General features: G+C 39.8%; 1 protein-coding gene across 1 annotated transcript in view; it reads right to left on the bottom strand.

The window, feature by feature from the left end:
* VWA8 (von Willebrand factor A domain containing 8) overlaps window positions 1-22,642 on the bottom strand; it is a 382,159-nt gene that overhangs the window by 336,026 nt on the left and 23,491 nt on the right. The window contains exons 3-4 of the mRNA XM_068984307.1: window positions 5,424-5,554; window positions 1,972-2,082 (exon numbers count right to left, since the gene is read on the bottom strand). Of these exons, the coding sequence (XP_068840408.1) occupies window positions 1,972-2,082; window positions 5,424-5,554 (242 nt within the window). The remainder of the gene's footprint in view (window positions 1-1,971; window positions 2,083-5,423; window positions 5,555-22,642) is intronic.

Genomic DNA, 22,642 nt, shown 5'->3' on the forward strand with positions numbered 1-22,642 from the left:
GGAATCAAGACTGCAAGGAGAAATATCAATAACCTCAGATATGCAGATAATACCACCCTTACGGCAGAAAGTGAAGAAGAACTAAAGAGCCTAGTGATGAAAGTGAAAGAGGAGAGTGAAAAAGTTGGCTTAAAGTTGAACATTCAGAAAACTAAGATCATGGCATCTGGTCCCATCACTTCATGACAAATAGATGGGGAAACTGGAAACCATGGCTGACTTTATTTTTCTGGGCTCCAGAATCACTGCGAATGGTGATTGTAGCCATGAAATTAAAAGACACTTGCTCCTCGGAAGGAAAGTTATGACCAACCTACACAGCATATTAAAAAGCAGAGACACTACTTTGCCAACAAAGGTCTGTCTAGTCAAGGCTATGGGTTTTCCAGTAGTCATGTCTGGATGTGAGAGTTGGACTATAAAGGAAGCTGAGTGCCGAAGAATTGATGCTTTGGAACTGTGGTGTTGGAGAAGACTCTTGAGAGTCCCTTGGACTGTAAGGAGATCCAACCAGTCCATCCTAAAGGAGATCAGTCCTGGTTGTTCACTGGAGGGACTGATGTTGAAGCTGAAACTCCAATACTTTGGCCACCTGATGCGGAGAGCTGACTCATTTGAAAAGACCCTGATGCTGGGAAAGATTGAGGGCAGGAGGAGAAGGGGATGACAGAGAATCAGATGGTTGGATGGCATCACCAACACAATGGACATGGGTTTGGGTGAACTCCGGGAGTTCGTGATGGACAGGGAGGCCTGGCGTACTGCAGTTCATGGGGTTGCGAAGAGTCGGACATGACTGAGTGACTGAACTGAACTGATATGTGTTTTCATGTTTTGTGTGAATAATATTGGAAAGAAAAATTGCTAGAAATATTACTGTTGGATACAAACGTGTTTAATTTTTTTCTTTCGATAGATAATCACCAAATTTTCCTTTATAATTACATCAATCCATGGTTCCATTAACAGCAATGCTGATTCCTTATCCCTTCTTCCTCATCAAGAATGAACATTAGCAAATTCTGAGAGGTGAAAGAAAAACAGCAGTTCACTACTGTTTTAATGTTCATTTTTATAAACAAGAAGTTCAAGCACCTTGTCATGAATTTATTGAATGTCTGAATCTTTTCTCTATGAAATGCTTGAAGTCTCTGCCCTTTTTTCTCAGGCATTCCTAACAATGTTCAATATTTTAAGTAAAATATTTGAAAAAAATGTACAAGCTTTATTATAGGGGTTTCCAGGGGCTCAGTGGTAAAGAGTCTGTTCAGTGGTTAAGAATCTGCCTGCCAGTGTAGCAGACACAGGAGACATGGGTTTGATCCCTGGATCATGAAGATCCCTGGGAGAAGGAAATGGCAAACCACTTCAATTCTTGCCTGGAAAATTTCATGGACAGATGAGCCAGACCAGCTTCAGTCGATGGGGTCGCAAGGAGTCTGACATGACTGAGTATGCATGCACCCACAAGCTTCACTATAATATTCAAAAAACATTATTTTAATTGATAACCTGCATCTATGAACTCTCTTCAAAAAGCTGTAGTTCCTGGAATTATGAATCTAATTTTACTATGCTTAATATACCTGTATGTACTTCACCTTTAGATTGAGAATATTTTAGTAAATGTGCTAGAGAATTTGCTATATTGAAATCTCAATTCGATTTTTTTTTAAACTCAAAGTTTTATAGGCAGTTAATAGGAAGCAATTGGAAATTAAGAAACCAACATATGAATCTTTAGTTAACATTTTAGAACCACTTGTTTCAACTATGGTTTCTTATTTCGTAGTAAACTAACAAGGCATTTCCAAGAAGAGGGAAACCAAAAACCTAAATTAAATCTGTCTAGAGAGGGCATGGTCCATCTGTTTTTCACTAGTACGTGAGCTACTCTTTTTCTACTTTAAAAATCAATTTCTTAAAGACCGGGAGTAAATAGTCACATGTTGGAGTGTGATAAGCACTTGCCTGATCGATGTAAAAAGCCGTGCCTGCACGGATCTCTCGCCGCTGTTTGAGGTCAGTTTCAGTGGTGTCTCTTGATAAGGCAATGTATTCAACCTCCCTTTTCGTCAGCTCCTGAAGAGAATGAAATGGTCCCAAGATAAAATCAAGTTTCTAAGATAAAATCAAATTCCCAACATATGCTTTGGGGGCAGGTATTCTGACAATGTCACTCTACAGAAGAGCATTTTATTAATAAATGTAATTCTAGGTGAAAGCCTTGTGAGCCTCAGCTTTAAGAAAAATGTAACAAATTAACGTTAATCAAAATATGTATCTCTTCTCAGAACTTTTACTGTACTCAATAATCTATAGCTTAATTACTGACTACTTAGGCAATAATAATATCTCCTGTAGAGTTCTTTTCAAATATCAAGAGTAATAATTTGGCTATTAACTTGATTTTCACATAAATGACAGTCATCTCATAAATAGTGTTCATCTTTTGTTAAGGGTGCTTTAAATTGATTTACTCTATAAACCAATGATTACCTACCATGTATACATTAAGCATTTAACAAGTGTGAAAATAAGGTAAATATCAATAACTGGTTCAACAAAAAAAGAGACAATACAGAACTAATTAGGAAGGGAAAAGGAGAGAAAAGATGAAAAGGGGGAAGGGGGAATGGAGGTTATTATTTTATATAGAAAAAAACCATTTGGTTTGAAGAAGAAACCACCCAGAATCCGTTTCTCTTAGAATAATTAATCTATCCCTAAATTCCTTTTTCCTTATATGTAACAAGGTATAAAAGGTTGTTAACATTATCCTTGGTTTTACAACGTTGAATTTAAAACAGTGACATTCTCCAATCCAATAAGGCATGTAATATGTTTTTATTAAACAGAAAGAACAAATTAATTTACTGGAGGAGTACAAAGAAAAAAGTTGAATGAGTATGTCATTAATGGTGAAAGGGGATTTTTTTTTAATTGACCTTATGTGCAAGTGATGTTGAAAAAATACATTATTATTGTCACTTATTCTTTTAAAATGTGCCTGTTCCCGTGCACCCATAAGTTTTGGAATATGTGGAAAGGAGGGGAAAGTTTTAAAAAGAGAAAATGTACACCAAAATGGTAAAGATGTGCTGATACCAAATGATGTTTCTCTAAATGAACTGTCTGTGAGAGCACAATTCTGGAGTAAAGTAGCAGGCTCTCCTGGCTCCTGGAACACCTTGCAGCGCCTTCCTGTCTTGTTTCACTGACGACTGACTGTGATCTCCCTCGCTGGAAATCCCTGACACTCACAGTGGTTGACCAAATGCTGTATGCCTCGTACTATTAAACTGTATCACAGTAGCACCCTGAACTGTCACACAGAGTTGTTATCCTCGGTCCTGACAGTTTCCTGGGACTTTTCATCAACCAAGACAAGACCAAGGTCTCCTCAGCTGTTGCTCCACAGAAGTGGCACCAACAAGCTCACCTGGAGCAGCAGATGGGGACGGCAGCAGAGGTCTGTTGAGTTATTTTAAACTGTCTACAAAACTCCTATTATATGAGTGAAATATGAATTAACATAAGTATTCAGTTATTTCTGTTTAATTTCTCATTGATTCAACAGGCTTGCCCCCAAATTTCTGCCTTTAGAGATGTCATCTACACTGGCTATTGAACCAATCCATTGTTACATATCTGGTTCCAGCTGCTGCTTCTTGACCTGCATCCAGGTTTCGCAGGAGGCAGGTACGGTGATCTGGTATTCCCATCTCTCCAAGAATTTTCCAGTTTTTTGTGATCCACACAGTTAAAGGCTTTAGAAAGGACCTGATGCTGGGAAAGACTGAAGGCAGGAGAAGGGGACGACAGCGGATGAGATGGTTGGAGGCCATCATTGACTCGATGCACATGAGTTTGAGCGAGCTCCAGGAGATGGTGAAGGACAAGGAAGCCTGGCGTGCTGCAGTCTATGGGGTTGCAGACTTGGACACAACTGAGTGACTGAACAACAACACGCTGGCTACTACTACACAAAGAGACTTTAAATACACTGGCAATAGTACCCACTACAGAATTTGCAAGGCAGCTTAGGCTAGCAAGTTTTCTTACATGTATTTTCAAATCCTGAAGCTGTCTCAGCTCTGACAATTGAAAGTTTGGTGGCGGTTGTTTTTTTAAGATACAAGGTTTATACTTATAAACTTGAATTGCGTTTTTCAGCCAACAGGATCCCTATACTCTCCTAGCCTGGCTACTCCACATTTCTAACAAGCTTCAAAGACTTGTCAGAAACAAAATCAAAGTGAGATATTGTTGCCTTTGAAATGAGCCAGGTAGCATGCACAATTTAAAACTAAAGAGGTTCTAGACCTGGGAATCTCAGTGGCTGACTCTGCATTCTTAGACAAGACAAATACACTTTTGCACTGTGTATTAATAAAGTGAGGATAATAATACAATGGCACACTGTACCTCACAGACTGATTCTAGGGAACAAACAGGGATATGAAATTTATGGGCTAAACAGAGTTAGGTTCTGTTCATGGTATTTTCATCGTTACAGCCCTACATAATTTTGAAAGTACCAAGATAAACTCACCACTAAAATAAGAGAGTACATGAAGCATATTTCAATAAATTAGAAATCGATGATTTAGTACCAAATAACAAAAGGAACCTTTAAGTACGGTTTTTCTCTTCATCCTAAAAATTATCTTTGGAACAGACCAACTTCATCTGAGAGGGTTCATCTTTCAATCATTACAGCAATGCCTATTAATGCTGACAAAGTAATACAAAAAAGTCTTGCAAATTTTTTTTTCGGTTGAGATTTGAATATTTGAATATTTCAGCTCAACTCAGAGAACTGCAAACATTTCAGAGGATATCATATCAGAAAGGAAAAGCAATATGAGATCTGAAGTCTAGCTCCATCATTGACTTGCTGGATAAAGCCTGAGTGAGTTATCTAATCTCTGTGAACTTGTTTTCTCATCTATTTAAAGAAAATAAAAGAGTGCACATAACACATAAGAGAGATTCTGTAATCCTTAGGCTCCCTTTAGAGACCATATAACATCAAAAGTCAGAAGAATTATTGGGCTTTTCAAAATGTGGACTAAAGATAAAAGAATGTTTCTTGAGAATAAAACTACACTGTGTTTTCTAATCTCAGAGTTGCTGATACTGTTTGCAACGACTCATTACTTGAATTTAGATGGATCTCTTTCCTACTAGAAGTGGAGGGTTTTCTACTTGGAACAAACATTTGCTAAAGCTATGAAAGGCAAACGTACATTGATTTCGCGAATAATTTATTCCAAATGCTTTATAAACAAATCACCCCTCAATGTCAACATTTTTAAAGGAAGGACTAAACCTGAGATTTCTGTAAATTCTTAATTTATTTCACAAAACAGTTTGTCAAAGTTAAGACCCTCAGGAATCCACAAGAATTCATTGCTTACCAGGTACTGCATAGCAATAGAGCGTCGAAGAGGCCCAGGAGGTCCTATTAGAAAGACGTCTTGCCCCAAAAGATCCTTCTGCATTATCCATCTTAGATGTTGAATTACTGATTGAGCCAGAGAGTCTGAGACTTTAAAGAAAAAAAGGTAAAATAAAATGCAAATCAGACTACTAGATAGAACATAAACCTCCAAGCAACCAATGCAGACAGTATATTAAGTTAAAAATGTGTATACAATGTACTGCTGCTACTGCTAAGTCACTTCAGTCACGTCCAACTCTGTGCGACCCCATAGACGGCAGCCCACCAGGCTCCCTGTCCCTGGGATTCTCCAGGCAAGAACACTGGAGTGGGTTGCCATTTCCTTCTCCAACGCATGCAAGTGAAAGGTGAAAGTGAAGTCGCTCAGTCGTATCCGACTCTTAGCGACCCCATGGACTGCAGCCTACCAGGCTCCTCCGTCCATAGGATTTTCCAGGCAAGAGTACTGGAGTGGGGTGCCATTGCCTTCTCCAGTACAATGTACATGTGTGTATGTGTATATATGCACATATATACACATACACACATGCACATATATATATATACACATTTGTATGTTCATACCTACATCTGCTGAATTTTCACACTGTTTTACAATAAAACATTATCTAATGTTAAAACAGGGTTTATTACATCACAAAGAGTCACATAATCCCACACTTAAAAGCTAATAAGAAGTGGGAATCCCCTGGGGGGGGTCCAGTGGCTAAGGCTTGGGCTTTCACTGCCATGGACCTGGCTCAGACCACTAGTCGGGAAAATAAGATCCCACAAGCCACGTGGTAAGGCCAAAAAAAGAAGCTTAGAAGAATGCTTGAACAGGTATCTGTGTTACTAAAGGAACAAAAGGGTTTTTTAAGTGTGATATGAACAACTACTGCCATTACTTTGTCACAATGTTATAGCCCAACTCTTTTGTTCTGAAAGGGGATAAGACCAAATCATCTCAGACAACTTATGAGTATCATAACCTTGAAAAAAATGTTAAACTATGACTTACGTTGGCACTGGATTGTGAGATCTCTCAAACTTCACAGTTAGGATGTCTGATGTAGATTTAGATTACTCTTTTAAAATTTACATCTATTCAACACCAACTCTTCTGGGAATAGAAGACTCCTCTGTATAACATCATTCTAAGTCTACTACATATATATATATTTATTTATTTAATTTTGGGGCACATGGCATTTGGGGATCTTAGTTCCCCAACCAGGGACTCAACCTGTGCACCCTGCATTGGGAGTGCTGAATCTTAACCACTGGGCTGGTAGGGAAGGCCCTAGTAAAAAGTGAAAGTGTTAGTCACTCAGCCACGTCTGACTCTCTGCGACCCCATGGACTGCAGCTCACCAGGCTCCTCTGTCTATGGGATTCTCCAGGCAAGAATACTGGTGTGGGTCGCCATTCCCTTCTCTAGTGGATCTTCCTGACCCAGGAATCGACCCCAGGTCTCCTGCATTGTAGGTGGATTCCTTACCTTCTGAGCTACAAAGGAAGTCCCTAAGTCTACTATTAAATCATCCATGAACACACTCATTTTTTGACTAAACATTTTTTAAATGTTTGTATTAATACAATTCATTTGTATTTACTCACTTATATATCGCCCAGTGACTGAACATGTGTTCTCCTAGGAATTCAAGAAAAACTCTCCCCCTTACACATCAAGACACGATATAGAATTCTCATAGCAGCGTGGCTCAACATAAAACTGAAGATAGGAGATGGATAAAAAGCACACAGAGGAATATTATATGACCAAAAAAATGACAGAATGAACCCCCATTACTTCCAACATGTTTAACTCTTAAAAGAGAAAAAAATTTTCACAAACTAAATCATGTATTAGTGATTAATATCACTATCTTGATGAGTACATGCTAAATCGCTTCAGTCATGTCCAACTGTTTGCGACCCTATGGACTGGAGCCCGTCAGGCTCCTCTTTTCATGGGATTCTCCAGGCAAGAATACTGGAGTTAGTTACAATGTCCTCCTCCAGGGGACCTTCTGGACTCAGTGATTGAACCTGCTCTTCCTGCAGTTTGTGCTCTGCAGGTGGATTCTTTACCGCTGAGCCACCGTGGAAGCCCCACCACCTTGGTAAAGCTCAAAAAACTAGTAAATTGAATTTTTTACAAACACATGCATATGTGATAAAACAGTGCTTGAAAAAGCAAAAAAAAAACCCAGAGAATGATAAATTCAGAATATCTGGAAAGAAATCAGAGAGATACTTGTGGATAACTTCAAAGATAATTATGATATTCTAGTTTTAAATTAGATGTGGGTACAGTGTTTGCTTTACTATTACGTTGCATTTTGTAGATAGACACACACAATGCAGATACGTATACAGATATACCAACATATGTATGTGTGTATACACATGTGTATGAGTGCATGGGCTTCCCAGGTGGCAGAGCAGTAAAGAATGCGCCTGCCAGTGCAGGAGGAACAAGAGACGCAGGTTCGATCCCTGGGTTGGGAAGATCCCCTGAGGAGGAAATGGCAACCCACTCCAGTATTCTTGCCTAGGAAATCCCGTGGACAGAGAAGCCTAGCGGGCTACAGTCCCTGGGGTCACAAAGAGTCGGATACAAATGAGCAGTTCAGCAGAGCCCAGCATCTGTGTATGCATATAAAAAACATAGTCTTTCGTATGTGTTGAATATTCCTATACTCGTTAAACTTTAATCATCCAGGAAGGTCATGAAAGAATTCAAAAATTAAACTAAGAACATTTGCCTAGGACTAAAGCTGTGTTTCCCTCCACGGTCCCTACCAACAGCATAATCTTGCTAGGGTGATTGCCCCTACTTTCCCCCAAAAAGTTAATATTTAATCATTAGAAAAAATGTATGGCAAAACCAATACAATATTGTAAAGTAATTAACTTCCAATTAAAATAAATAAATTTATATTAAAAAATAAAAATAAATAAACAAACAGTTTTAAAAAGAAAAAAAATAAAGATAAATTCCTGATTTTCTTAATCATGGTGGAAAGATTAAGGAAAGGTATTGGGCAGACTGCTTGGTGTATCACATACTGAGGCCACACTAAAGCAATTTATAATTTCCACAAAGCAAGTGCTTCTAAGGTGTGAAAATCAGGAGACTCAACGCCCAAGTGGAGGTGCTTGGCTTCCCTCATATCCTCTGTGAAGCCTCTACACCATGCATGGGGGCAACACTTGGCTGCTGGAGGACATGAGAACAGCTCTTAACTATGAATATTATTAAGCTGGCCAAAAAGCTAATTCAGGTTTCCGTACCATCTTACGGAAAACCCGAATCAATGTTTTGGCCAACCCAGTACCATAGCCAGTTCAGTTCAGTTCAGTTCAGTCACTCAGTCATGTCCGACTCTTTGCAACCCCATGAATCGCAGCACGCCAGGCCTCCCTGTCCATCACCAACTCCCGGAGTTCACTCAGACTCACGTCCATCGAGTCAGTGATGCCATCCAGCCATCTCCTCCTGTCATCCCCTTCTCCTACTGCCCCCAATCCCTCCCAGCATCAGAGCCTTTATGGGATGCTCTGCATTAATAGATAGTATTACAATATACTTGTATATTAAAATTTCACAGAACTGGGGAGAGACAATCAGGGAAAAATGTCCTTAAGTGTGCAACAATGAAAAACACATTGAAAAACATTGCCCTAAGACCCGCACCTTTGAGAATCTCTCAAGGAGCTCTGCGATGCTAGGAAGCAATTCACCTGCATCTTATTCTTAGCTGTCAGATGTACACTATTGTTCTTTTCTACTACAGGCTTAAATCATGATAACATATGGTCTACTCTTTCTTATTGCAAGACAGGTCCATCTGCCTGCTATGTAAGGAGGAAACAAAATAAGAGCTAAGAAGCTCTCATTTCTCAGTAAAATGACACAGAGTTCTCTATGCTGCAGATCTACTACCCTTCCTTACTTGGTGTTAAATATGTAATTAAAAACGTAAACACTTTGCGGTTTTTCTTTACATTTTTCCAAACCTCAGTTTACTCTGGCCTCGGGCCTTCTCCACACTGTTCTTATGCTTTTATGCTGCTTCTGTGTATTCACCTTCGGCCATGTGCCTGACCTTCCATTACCTGGACCTGTCTATTTAAAATATGAAATTTCCAAAGTTCTGTAAGGGAGAGCCAGGTTGGTCTCTTCAGCTTCCTCCCACCTTTTGTAACTATTTATAACTATTCATAATGACAGAGTCTCAATATCGTTCCACTCTATTTTCAGTGCCATGATCTTGGAACTCATATTTATTTTCAAGACTTTTTTTTCTTGTTTAATCGAAGGCTTCATTTCCTAATCCAGCGTGAGGTTTCTCCCCCTGTAAGTTGTCAGTATCAACAAGTACTGAAGTTCAGGAATAATTTATCTTTTTCTTAGCAAACTGAAGAAGAATCAGTTATAGCAGAGCAGTGTGTACACCAACACATCTTCTTAAGTGGGAAGAGAAAGGCATGGAGGTGAGGGTATTTAGAACTGGATCCCAGGAATTGTATAGCGCTTTGAGTAGGTTTAGGGCTTTCTGGTGGCTCAGATGGCAAAGAATATGCCTGCAATGCAGGAGACCCAGGTTCGATCCCGGGGTTGGGAAGATCCCCTGGAGAAGGAAACGGCAACCCACTCCAGTATTCTTGCCTGGAGAATTCCATGGACACAGAAGCCTGGTGGGTTACAGTCCATGGGGCCACAAAGAGTCGAACATGACTGAGCGACTGACACTTTCCTTTTCACACTCTGAGTATGTTCATGGGAGTGTCTTCCACTTAGCATGATCCTTGTGTGTTGAGAAGAGTCACTGGCCAGAGGCATACCTGATAGTTCTCAGTCATCCCCTCCTCTGCCCTTAACACTCAACACTGGCTGTCAACCAGGAGCAGTACTGCCCCATCTCCACGCGTTCCAGAGCATCTGGAAATGTCTGCCATTTACATTTCAACTCTACAGAGGTTTCTTCATATGAATAAGCACCTTCTGAACCCTCCGGCTGGCCTTGCAGTCTGTGCTATACTGTCACAAAGACCTTTTCCCTTCTTTTGTCTTACTTTAGTATAGTAAAGAGCTGCCTGATGAGGGTGAAAGAGGAGAGTGAAAAAACTGGCTTGAAGCTCAACACTAAAAAAACTAAGATCATGGCATCCAGTTCCATCACTTCATGGCAAATAGAAGACGAAGAAGTGTTAGCAGTGACAGATTTTCTTCTCTTGGGCTCCAAAATCACTGTGGATGGTGACTGCAGCCATGAAATTAAAACATCCTTGCTTCTTGGAAGGAAAGCAATGACCAATCTAGACAGCATCTTAAAAAGTAGAGAATCACTTTGCCGACAAAGGACCATTAGTCAAAGTTATGATTTCTCTAGTAGTCATGTACAGATGTCAGAGCTGGACCACAGAGAAGGCTACCGCCAAGGAATTGATACTTCCAAATTATGGTGCCAGAGAAGACTCGAGAGACCCTTGGACAGCAAGGAGATCAAGCCAGTCAATCTTAAAGAAACCCAACCCTGAATATTCACTGGAAAGACTGATTCTGAAGCTACAATACTTTGGCCACCTGATGCGAAGAGGCAACTCACTGGAAAAGACCATGATGCTGACAAAGATTGAAGGCAGGAGGAGAAGGGGACAACAGAGGATGAGAGGGTTAGACAGTATCACCAACTCAATGGACATGAATTTGAGCAAACTCCAGGAGATAGCTAAGGACAGGGGAACCTGGCATGCTGCAGTCCATGGGGTTGCATAGTGTCAGACACAACTTAGCGACTGAAAACAACAACAATAATAGTAATAATGACAGCCATAATTTATTGCATTCCTGTCATGTGCTGGGGAAAAACATGAATGATCTCTCACACTCTCAGTCAGATCACACAACAACTCTAGAAGACAGCAGACTATCACATGTGAGGACGAGGACTAGAGCCAGACTGGTAAACTCCAACCTGCTGTTCACAGTGCGGTTCTGATCAGTCATTCAAATTCTCTGTGCTGTTTTTACATCTGTATAGTGGATATGAGAAGTGAACTTACTTATAAGGTGGTTAGGAGCGTTCAATTAGGCACTTAAAGAGGGTCCAGTAGTAGCAGTACACGTATTTATTACATATTCACTATTCTCATCTTATGAATAAGAAAAATCAAAGTCCTTACAGTGGTGTTATTTGTCTACAGTTGATAAATGCCTAAACCAAGATTTAGACCTACATTGTTTGAGTCCAAACTTGTACTCCAGCCATTATGTCCCACTGCTCCTCCAAAATCTTTTTTTTTTAACTTTATTAATGGAGTATAATGTTTTACAATGTTGCCTTAGTTTCTGCTATACAGCAAAGTGAATCTGCTCTGTGTTTACACTGTGTATACATATCTCCCCTCCCTCATGAGCCTCCCTCCCAGCCCCGCATCCCAACCCTCCAGGTCGTCACAGAGCACCGAGCTGGGCTCCCCGTGCCACACAGCAGCTTCCCGCTAGCTATCTGTTTGACACAGGCTCTGTCTTCAGGACCAAGATTTCCCCTCCAAGTATGAGCCTCGCCCAGGTGGTACAGCAGAAAAGAACCTGCCTGCCAGTGCAGGAGATGCAAGAGACTCAGTTTCGACCCCTGGGTCGGGAAGAACCCCTGAAGGAAGAAGTGGCAACCCACTCCAGGGTTCTTACCTGGGAAACCCCCTAGACAGAGGAGCCTGGTGGGCTACAGCCCCCGGGGCCACAAACAGTCGGACACAACTAAGCACACAATCACACAGTCACAGAAATGAGCCTCACAGGCTCCACCAAATTCAGTGCACACAGTCACAGAAATGAGCCTCACCAGGCTCCACCAAATTCAGTGCACACAATCACAGAAATGAACCTCACCAGGCACCACCAAATTCAGTGCACACAATCACAGAAATGAGCCTCACCAGGCTGCACCAAATTCAGTGCACACAATCACAGAAATGAGCCTCACCAGGCTGCACCAAATTCAGTGCACACAATCACAGAAATGAGCCTCACCAGGCTGCACCAAATTCAGTGCACACAATCACAGAAATGAGCCTCATCAGGCTCCACCAGTTTCAGTGGACTTGCTTTTACGGACACTAATTCCATTTCTTGGGTTTTGGTGGTACCAATGATACCTTCTTTTATTAAAATTTCAAATTCATTTTGTTGTTAACATTATGTTGTCAGAGAACTCACTTCTCAAAAAAAAACCACCCCATTTTCACTTATTCATATTTTAGTACAGCGTATTTTGTCAAAGAAAGCGTTTAATTTTTCAGGAAGTCACATTAAACTGAGAGAACGCATTAGGTAGTGCTGTGTGGTACCTGTGGTGTATTTTACATTAATGCTTGAAACTAGCTGTATTTTTAGGATGGCCTCGACAATTCATGAGTCATACTTGAAAGTGTTCCAGAAATAGAAACAAGATATAAGATCGTACATTATGAACATCTGCAAAACAAACTGCCATCCATAACCTAATATAAACACTGCCCGGTACCGGAGAGAAACTCCTGGGCCCAGTGTTTCCAAGCACAGGACGCCTCCTTTCAAGAGTCCACAGAATGATAAACTGAAGTCAGAGTAATGCCAGAGAGCTTGAGTCTATATTCTGTGATTTCTTTATCTATGTAAAATTAAAATGTCTGGTTCCTAACTTTCTTCCTTCAAGGACTCAAATTTGCCATATATGTAAAGATTAAAATTAAAATTTCAGAAAATTATATCAGAGTTCAAATTCAGTTTTAATAAAACCCTTCACAAATGGTGACAGTTACTCAGTATCCCAAAGGTCAACATACTGTAATGGAAAGAAGAAGCCTTTGAAGCCACACAGAGCTCACAGTGATTTCTCATGCTGTCCTTTCTCAGCATCCTTGGACAGGTATTCTGAATCTCCTGGGCCTACATTTCCTTATTGTCAAAAGGGAGGCAGTAACACTTCCTAAGCACAGTGATCGTAAGGAGTATGGGGAAAGCGGCTTGTCCAGCCCCTCAGCCAGGGAGAACCAGGCGTGAGAGGATATTAAAGGGCCGTTCTCACCCGCATGGTCCTCCACCTGCTGTGTGTCCTGGACAGCAGCCTGCATAGTATGGACTCGGGGGTCATGTATAAGCTTCTGCATTTACACTCAAATTTACCTTCTGAACTCACAGAGCCCACGCTGACGAAAATAAACAAGAAAGGAATCCACCTAGCTAGTGCAGCTTGTGTGAGTTACTTTCCCAAAGCATTTCATATTGCTCAGGAAGAATCTGAACCCAGGCTTATCACACACCCCTGCATGCATTACCACCTCACAATGAGAGAAGTCAGAAGAACCAAGGGCATGTTCATTTACTAAACTGTGACATTTCTACCGTGTATCACTCTGTACTAGGATATAATGGACATCAAGGGCGAAAAAGGGGAGGCGAGGGACATACATAATACAACGTGTTTAGAACCAAAGTCTTCATTATTTACCCTACAAGCTACATCATTCACAAAGTTAGTTATGAAGGATCTTCTATATATTAGCACCAAGAACACAAAGATAAATACAATAAGATCCTTCTAAGGCATCAAAGGAAACAAAGGCATATAGAGAGAGCCTCAGTTCATATAAGCCACTCATCTATAACGTGGGCTGATGGGTATGACCCAATGAAGATAGCTGTAACCCAAATTAAATGAGAAGTGTAATACCGTCCAGTGTACCACTGAGCACAGAGAAGGGATTCAGTTCTCTTAAAATTGGAAAAATATATCAATATACATTAAATAAATCAGAGCATATACCTATATAATAAGTATTGAGCTGTACTTTCTTTAAGATTTGTTTATGTGGACCATACTTAAAGTTTCTATTGAATTTGTTATAATATTGCTTCTTTTTTTTTTGGATGTTTTAGGTTTTTTGCTTTACGAGGCACATGGGCTCTCAGCTCCCCCTGACCAGGAATCAAACGTAGACGCCCTGCACCAGAGGCAAAATTTTAACCATGGGACTGCTAGGTAAGTCCCTCAAGCTGTACAAATTTGTGTGTAAAGGTGTTAAAGTAAGACTAATTGTGCATATTTTCTTGTATTGGCATACAGACACACAGGAAGAGGAGGAAACACTTCCCAACTCATTCCATGAGACTAGCATTACCCAAATACCAAAATCTGACAAAGACCTATTGATAAAATCCACCACAGTTATGGACTGAATATTTGTGTGCCTCCGAAATTCATATGTTGAAATCTTAACTGCCAGTTATGAAATCTTAACAAGGAAATTTGGCCTTGGAGTACAAAATGAAGCAGGGCAAAGGCCAACAGAGCTTGCCAAGAGAACACACTGGTCATGGCAAATATTCTTTTCCAACAGCACAAGAAAAGACTCTACACACGGACATCACCAGATGGTCAATACCAAAACCAGACTGATTATATTCTTTGCAGCCAAAGATGAAGAAGCTCTACACAATCAGCAAAAACAAGACCAGGAGCTGACTGGGGCTCAGATCACCAACTCCTTATTGCCAAACTCAAACTTGAATTGAAGAAAGTATGGAAAACCACTAGACCATTCAGGTATGACCTAAATCAAATCCCTTATGATTATACAGTGAAGTGACAAACAGACTCAAGGGTTTAGATCTGACAGACAGAGTGCCTGAAGAACTATGGACAGAGGTTTGTGACACTGTACAGGAGGCAGTGATTAAGACCATCCCCAAGAAAAAGAAATGCAAAAAGGCAAAATGACTGTCTGATAAATGGCTTACAAATAGCTGAGAAGAGAAGAGAAGCTAAAGGCAAAGAAGAAAAGCAATGATATACCCATTTGAATGGGAAGTTACAAAGAATAGTAAGGAGAGATAAGAAAGCCTTCCTCAGTGATCAGTGCAAAGAAATAGAGGAAAACAACAGAATGGGAAGGACTAGAGGTCTCTTCAAGAAAATTAGGGATACCAAGGGAATATGTCATGCAAAGGTGGGCTCAATAAAGGACAGAAATGGTATGGACCAAACAGAAGCAGAAGATATTAAGAAGAGATGGCAAGAATACACAGAAGAGCTATACAAAAAAGATCTTCATGACCCAGATCACCACAATGGTGTGATCACCCACCTAGAGCCAGACATCCTGGAATGTAAAGTCAGGTGGGCCTTAGGAAGCATCACTACGAACAAAGCTAGTAGAGGTGATGGAATTCCAGTTGAGATATTTCAAATCCTAAAAGATGATGCTGTGAAAGTGCTGCACTCAATATACCAGCAAATTTAGAAAATTCAGCAGTGGCCACAAGACTGGAAAAGGTCAGTTTTCACTCCAATCCCTAAGAAAGGCAATGCCTAAGAATGTTCAAACTACCACACAATTGCACTCATCTCACATGCTAACAAAGTAATGCTCAAAATTCTCCAAGCCAGTCTTAACAGTACACGAACCGTGAACTTCCAGATGTTCAAGCTGGAATTAGAAAAGGCAGAAGAACCAGAGATCAAATTACTAACATCCCCTGAATCATCAAAAAAGCAAGAGAGTTCCAGAAAAACATCTACTTCTGCTTCACTGACTACACCAAAGCCTTTGTCTGTGTGGATCACAACAAACTGTGGAAAATTCTTAAAGAGATAGGAATACCAGGCCACCTTATCTACCTCCTGAGAAATCTGTATGAAGGTCAAGAAGCAACAGTTAGAACTGGACATGGAAAAACAGACTGGTTCCAAATCGGGAAAGGAGTATGTAAAAGCTGTATATTGTCACCTTACTTATTTAACTTATAAACAGAGTACATCATGCGAAATTCCGGGCTGGATGAAGCACAAGCTGGAATGAAGATTGCCAGGAAAAATATCAATAACATCACATACACAGAGGATATGACCATTATGGCGGAAAGCAAAGAGGAACTAAAGAGCCTCTTGATGAAAGTGAAAGAGGAGAGTTGGCTTAAAACTCAACATTCAAAAGCCGAAGATCATGGCATCTGGTTCCATCAATTCACGGCAAATAAATGGGGAAACAATGGAAAGAGTGACAGACTGTATTTTGGGGGTCTCCAAAATCACTGCCGATGGTGACTGCAACCATGAAACTAAAAGACGTTTGCTTGCTCCTTGGAAGAAAAGCTATGACCAACCTAGACAGCTTATTAAAAAGCAGAGACACTACTTTGCTAATAAAGGTCCATCTAGTCAAGGCTATGGTTTTTCCAGTAGTGTATGGATGTGAGTTAGACTACACAGAAAGCTGAGCACTGAAGAATTGATGCTTTTGAACAGTGGTGTTGGAGAAGACTCTTGAGAGTCCCTTGGACTGCAGGGCGATTCAACCAGTCCATCCTAAAGGAAATCAGTCCTGAATATTCATGGGAAGGACTGATGCTGAAGCTGAAACTCCAATACTTTGGCCACCTTATGCGAAGAACTGACTCATTTGAAAAGACCCTGATGCTGGGAAAGATTGAGGGCAGGAGGAGAAGGGGATGGCAGAGGACGAGATGGTTGGATGGCATCACTGACTCAATGGACATGAGTTTGAGTAAGCTCCAGGAGTTGGTGATGGACAGGGAGGCCTGGCGTGCTGCAGTCGATGGGGTCGCAAAGAGTCAGACACAACTGAGTAACTGATCTGAACTGAACTAACTGCCACTGTGACAGTATTAGAGGTGGGGACTTTAGCAGGCCATTTGGTCATGAAGGTGGAGCCCTCATAAATGTGATTAGTCTTCTTCTAAAAAAAGATGTTTAAGAGCCTTCTCTGTGTCTCCACTCTCTCTGCTATGTCACGAAGTCAGTAGGAGGGGTCCTCATAGAACCTGACCATACTGGCACCCTGACCTCAGACTTCCAGCCTCCAGTTAGAATTTCACTCCCAGGTATTTGCACAAGGAAAAAGAAAATATGATGTTCACACAGAGTTGTTGTTGTTGTTCAGTCGCTCAGTCATGTCCGACTCTTTGCGACCCCATGGAATGCAGCACGCCAGGCTTCCCTGTCCTTCACCATCTCCTGGAGCTCACTCAAACTCACGTCCATTGAGCTGGTGATGCCATCCAGCCATCGTGTCCTCTGTCATCCCCTTCTCCTCCTGCCTTCAATCGTTCCCAGCATAAATGTTCATAGCAGCTTTATTTTAAGAGCCTCAGAAAGGTAACAATGATATGATATCCATCAACAGATGAATGGATAAACAAATTGTAAAGTAATTATTTCATATAATGGAATACTACTTGGCAATAAAAAGGAACAGACTAACATGGAAAAATCTCAATTATACTGAGTGATAGAAGCTAGACAAAACCAGAATATATGCTGTATTATTATATTTATATAAAATTCTAAAATATCAAACTAAATCTACAAAGTTGATGAGCAATTCCCAGAAAATGGAGGAACCAGGGGACATTACGTGTTCATGCTAGGTTGCTTCAGTTGCGTCCGACTCTTTGCAACCTATGGGCCCGCCAGGCTTCTCTGCCCATAGGATTCTCCATGTAAGAGAACTAGAGTGGGTTACCATGCCCTCTTCTATGGGATCTTCCTGACCTAGCTATGAACCCACATCCCGGACATCTCCTGCATTGCCAGGTGGGTTCTTTACTACTAGCACCACCAACAGTATTTATAATTAGGCTTATGGAATGATTTGAAATTTTTTTTTTTTAGTGTTTTCCAAGTTTTGTGTATTGATGTTTTATTTTTGTAATAGGAACAAAAAATTATATTTCTTTTGAAAAACGATACCTTAAACTAATCAGAGCCATACTGGAAGTAGAGAACTGTGGTAGAGAAGAGAAAGTAGCAATAGGATGGGTGACATAGGTTAGAATATTCTGACTAATCAGCAGGCCACAATTTCACACCTTAATTCAATTTGCAATTCACCCTCTTGAAACACTTATCCATAAGGTGTTGTTAAATTGTAATAATTTACAAAGGACATCTTTGGTCTTAATGTAACCAGTCATATTCAAAACAAGACAACCACCAAAAACATAAAATGAGATTAAGGAATGATCTTTAGTTATGAACACAACTCAGAAGAACCAAGAATTTTTAGGTCCTGTCAAATGAGTCAAATTCTTTAAACGTAAAACATAAAGTTTATATTTTTATGAGTCAGATCACAGAAAAAGCAGCTATGATAGATGTATTCTCCAACTTAACAAAGCTTCACTTTAAACAGGAGGGTTTATTAGCTTTTTAAAAATAAAATCTAATATATGCTTACTGTAACAAAGAAAAAATCCAAAATGTAAAAGAAATATTAAATGACATCTTCCATTTCCAACCCCACTCCCACCAACGCCACAGAAAAAAATCAAAGAGCCTGGACTGTGGCCTTCCACGCTTTTCTTTTTACACAGGAAAATATGTAATACACCTGAAAAGAGAATTTCAAGTTGGTTTTTTTTTTTAAATACATGAACAAAAATTGTATCAAACTTTATGTACTATTCTGAAGGCTTCAATTTTTGCTTAACAGTATCACATGGGTACCCTCTAGGTTCCCAAAAATAAATCCAATTTATTCTTTTTTAATAGCTGTGGAAACTTCCATAAAATATCTACGTAATAATTTATCAATCATTCCTCTACTGACATACTCAGATTGCTTTTAGTTTTGTCACTATCAGAAACAATAAAATGCTGCAATATATGTTGTGTACATTCTTTTTATGTGCTGACTTTCCCCTTGGTGGATAGAACCTAATAGAGAAACTATTACATGAACAAGACATTTTACTTTAATAGCAACTACCATATTACATTCCAAAGAAGTCAAATGAACTCACACTTCCATAACAATATATGAAATGCCGTTTCCCTGAAACCCCATAGGTACTGGACATTATAATACTTTTCAGTTTGGGCCCAAATGATGCATGAATATTACTATCTTATTGTATAATTTACATCTCTCTAACTATTAAGCAGAGTTAGAGTGAGTGAGTGAGTGAAAGTTGCTCAGTCGTGTCCTACTCTTCGCAGCCCCATGGACTGTAGCCCAGCAGGCTCTCCTCTGTCCATGGGATTCTCCAGGCAAGAACACTGGAGTGGTTTGCCATTCCCTTCTCCAGGGGATATTACCAAACCAGGGGTCGCACCCAGCTCTGCTGTTTCATCTTCTTTTAGTGTTGCTTCCTTTTGGTCTTCACCCTACTGGGGTCTTTGGGAACTGTGCATTTGTGTAACACCAGCATCTACCACACCTCTTCATTTCAGCAGAGTTGGAACATATGTACATATACTTATCGGCCATCTGGACTTCCTGTCCGATAGCGAGCTGCTTTAAATCCTTTGACTGTTTCCTATGGGATCATATGACGTTTCTCGGCATTATATATTTATATATTAAGGGTATTAAGCTTCTGTCTATCATATATAACATATTTGCATTAAAAACATAATCTTTAAGTTAGGTGTTTACTACTTGAATTCATTTAAACAATGTCATTAATGGCAACTAAACTGCCATGTAGATCCAAAGAAGCCTGTTTAACAATTACCTAGCTCTTGTACATCTGCAACGAGAGCTGCAGAAAGCAAAAAAAAAAAAAAAAAACACAATCATTAGCTAGAAAATAAAAAGCAATAAAACACATCAAAAAAATTTAAGTCATCATCAGTATGGTACTTGGGACAAAGAAGATTAGAGAAGAATTAGGCACCAAATAAAGACTGACATGGAGACTCTAGAGGAGACTTCAGGGCATGTATAAGAGCTTTAAAAATTGAGGGGGCTCATCCTTTTGAGGGCGCTATTCTTAAAAATGTATCTAAAGAAATCTCAAATGAAATCCTTTTCCCAAAGTAAATTCTCATGTAACGAGAAGCAATTAGGACAGCAGTAAAAATAAGGCAAATCATAAGGATTGGAGGCTTAGGTTCTCAGACTGTTTCTCAAGCACAGATTACTAAGTCAGGGAATCTTAGGTAACACTTTCCTGGAGGCTTTCGTGTAACCTGTCACTAAGTCATTAAAACTGACAAGTAGCTGCAATTTAATGCACTATCTATCCTGACACAAAGGTGACATAGGTTTCCCATGCTATTCTGTAACATTGGTGAATTTCTCAAACCTCTTAAAATTACTTGCAAACTAAAGACAAAGGTTTCCCCACACAAACACTAAAAAATCTTATCCTGTTAATGAGGCCCAAACTCACCATTTTAAAAGCACAATATTGTAATTCTTGCAGTAAATCTTTATGGGCCTAATTGCTTAGGTAAGAGTTCAGTGTGTCCAGTAAACCTCAAGTGACCTCACATATAATTGGTTCACTGACTGCAACAAGATTATGTAAGGAAGCAGAAATATAACTGAGGTCAGGTTTAAAGTTATCTATTGAAAACCTGCTACCCTGGAGCACCACTTCATAAGTCAAATCCTGGAAGAAATACTAGCTTTGATACAATATAGTTTAACTTCAAGCACAAATACATGAAGAAACCCCTTTTCAACAGCTGCCAATTTCAGCTAAGCCTTGAGATTTGGTTTTTATACAGAAAGGCCAGAAAGGCTTCAATTATCCACTTTAACACTTGCAAGTGAGAGACTAGGGACTAAGATGACAAGTGGAAGTTATAATGGTCAAGGCAGGAGGTGATAGACCTAGATAATAAAAAAACTAAAGAACAGTCCAACTGCTATGTCTATTATGTGCCAGGCACTGGGCTAGATACTGGACCTAAAAAGATGTATTGCTGTGTCCAGTGCTGTGAAAGCAGATAACAGTTCAAATGAGAAGCTGACAATGACTACAAAATACTAAGCATTCATTACCTCAATCAAATGGTCAATGAATTAAGAAATTTTATTTTGACAAGATAATACTGCTTTTGTGTGGTTTTTTACTGAATTTTAGACTTCCACTTAAGAATATCTCCAGACTATAGTTTCTGCCAATTAGCAGTATTTCTACCATTCCATTAAATAGATGTTAAATAATAATATCAGGGATCATAGTTCAATACTGTGACTTTTATTTCCTCATTACTAGAATACAACAGTGATTTTCAATGCTCTTAAAAATAATGTTAAGATAGTTGATACCATGCTTCAAATATTTCAGTATTTTTCAACAATCCTTCACACTTCTAAATTCCAAAAGAGTATCCTAGCACCCCAGGACTTATTCTAAAGAAAGCAGCCAGAGACACTGTGGCAGACTAAAAGGAAAATCAAATGGAAGTGTGGAAATCTGGGTTTTGCTACTAATTAATTAGTCTTCTCCAGTACTTTGGCCACCTCATGCGAAGAGTTGACTCTTTGGAAAAGACTCTGATGCTGGGAGGGATTGGGGGCAGGAGGAGAAGGGGACGAGAGGATGAGATGGCTGGATGGCATCACGGACTCGATGGACATGAGTCTGAGTGAACTCCGGGAGCTGGTGATGGACAGGGAGGCCTGGCGTGCTGCGATTCATGGGGTCGCAAAGAGTCGGACACGACTGAGCGACTGAACTGAACTGAAAGTCTTCTTACCCCTTCCAGGTCCTACTTTCCTGGCTATGAAATGAGTTCCAGAGAGGATAATAATTGCTAAAGTTCCTCTCCTGAACAAAAGTCTATCATTGTATGTTTCATTTCAAAATATTGAATATCCAAAAGGCAAAAAGCTAAAATGAAGCATAAATACAAGAAGGAAAGTGATACTTTTTGGTAGCTTTAGTACCTTTTGGTACTTCGATGAAGTACCAAACTTCATCAAAACATCATCTCCAAAGTACTTTAACATATTTTTAAAAATAACTCGAGGAGGGAAAAAAAAACCATCAAAGTCCTCTCATAATCAAAACCCATAATGACTTATCAGTCATGTTATAGCAAGAATGAAGCCAAAGAACTATAATTTTCCCATTCTGGAAACAGTCCCTGAGAGAGGAGGAAAGAGTTCAAAGAATACTGTATTTGAACACAATACAGTAAATAGATGCATAAAAACATGTTCTATTATACAATACAGTATATCTGTCTAAAAAATATGTAGCAACCACAAAATGCCTATGTGAATGCATGAGAGTGTGGTCAAGTCAGCTTGGCCACTTATCCTATTTCAAGATAGCCAAACTCCCAACCATCTTTTTCGTATAAATGGCACAGTTTCTCATAAGACTAATAGAGCAGTATAGCAATTTACTACCGAGTAAAACATATGCTTGATATATGGTCA

This window comes from Capricornis sumatraensis, chromosome 12 (assembly GCF_032405125.1).
Source record: "Capricornis sumatraensis isolate serow.1 chromosome 12, serow.2, whole genome shotgun sequence".
NCBI classification, from domain to species: Eukaryota; Metazoa; Chordata; class Mammalia; order Artiodactyla; family Bovidae; genus Capricornis; species Capricornis sumatraensis.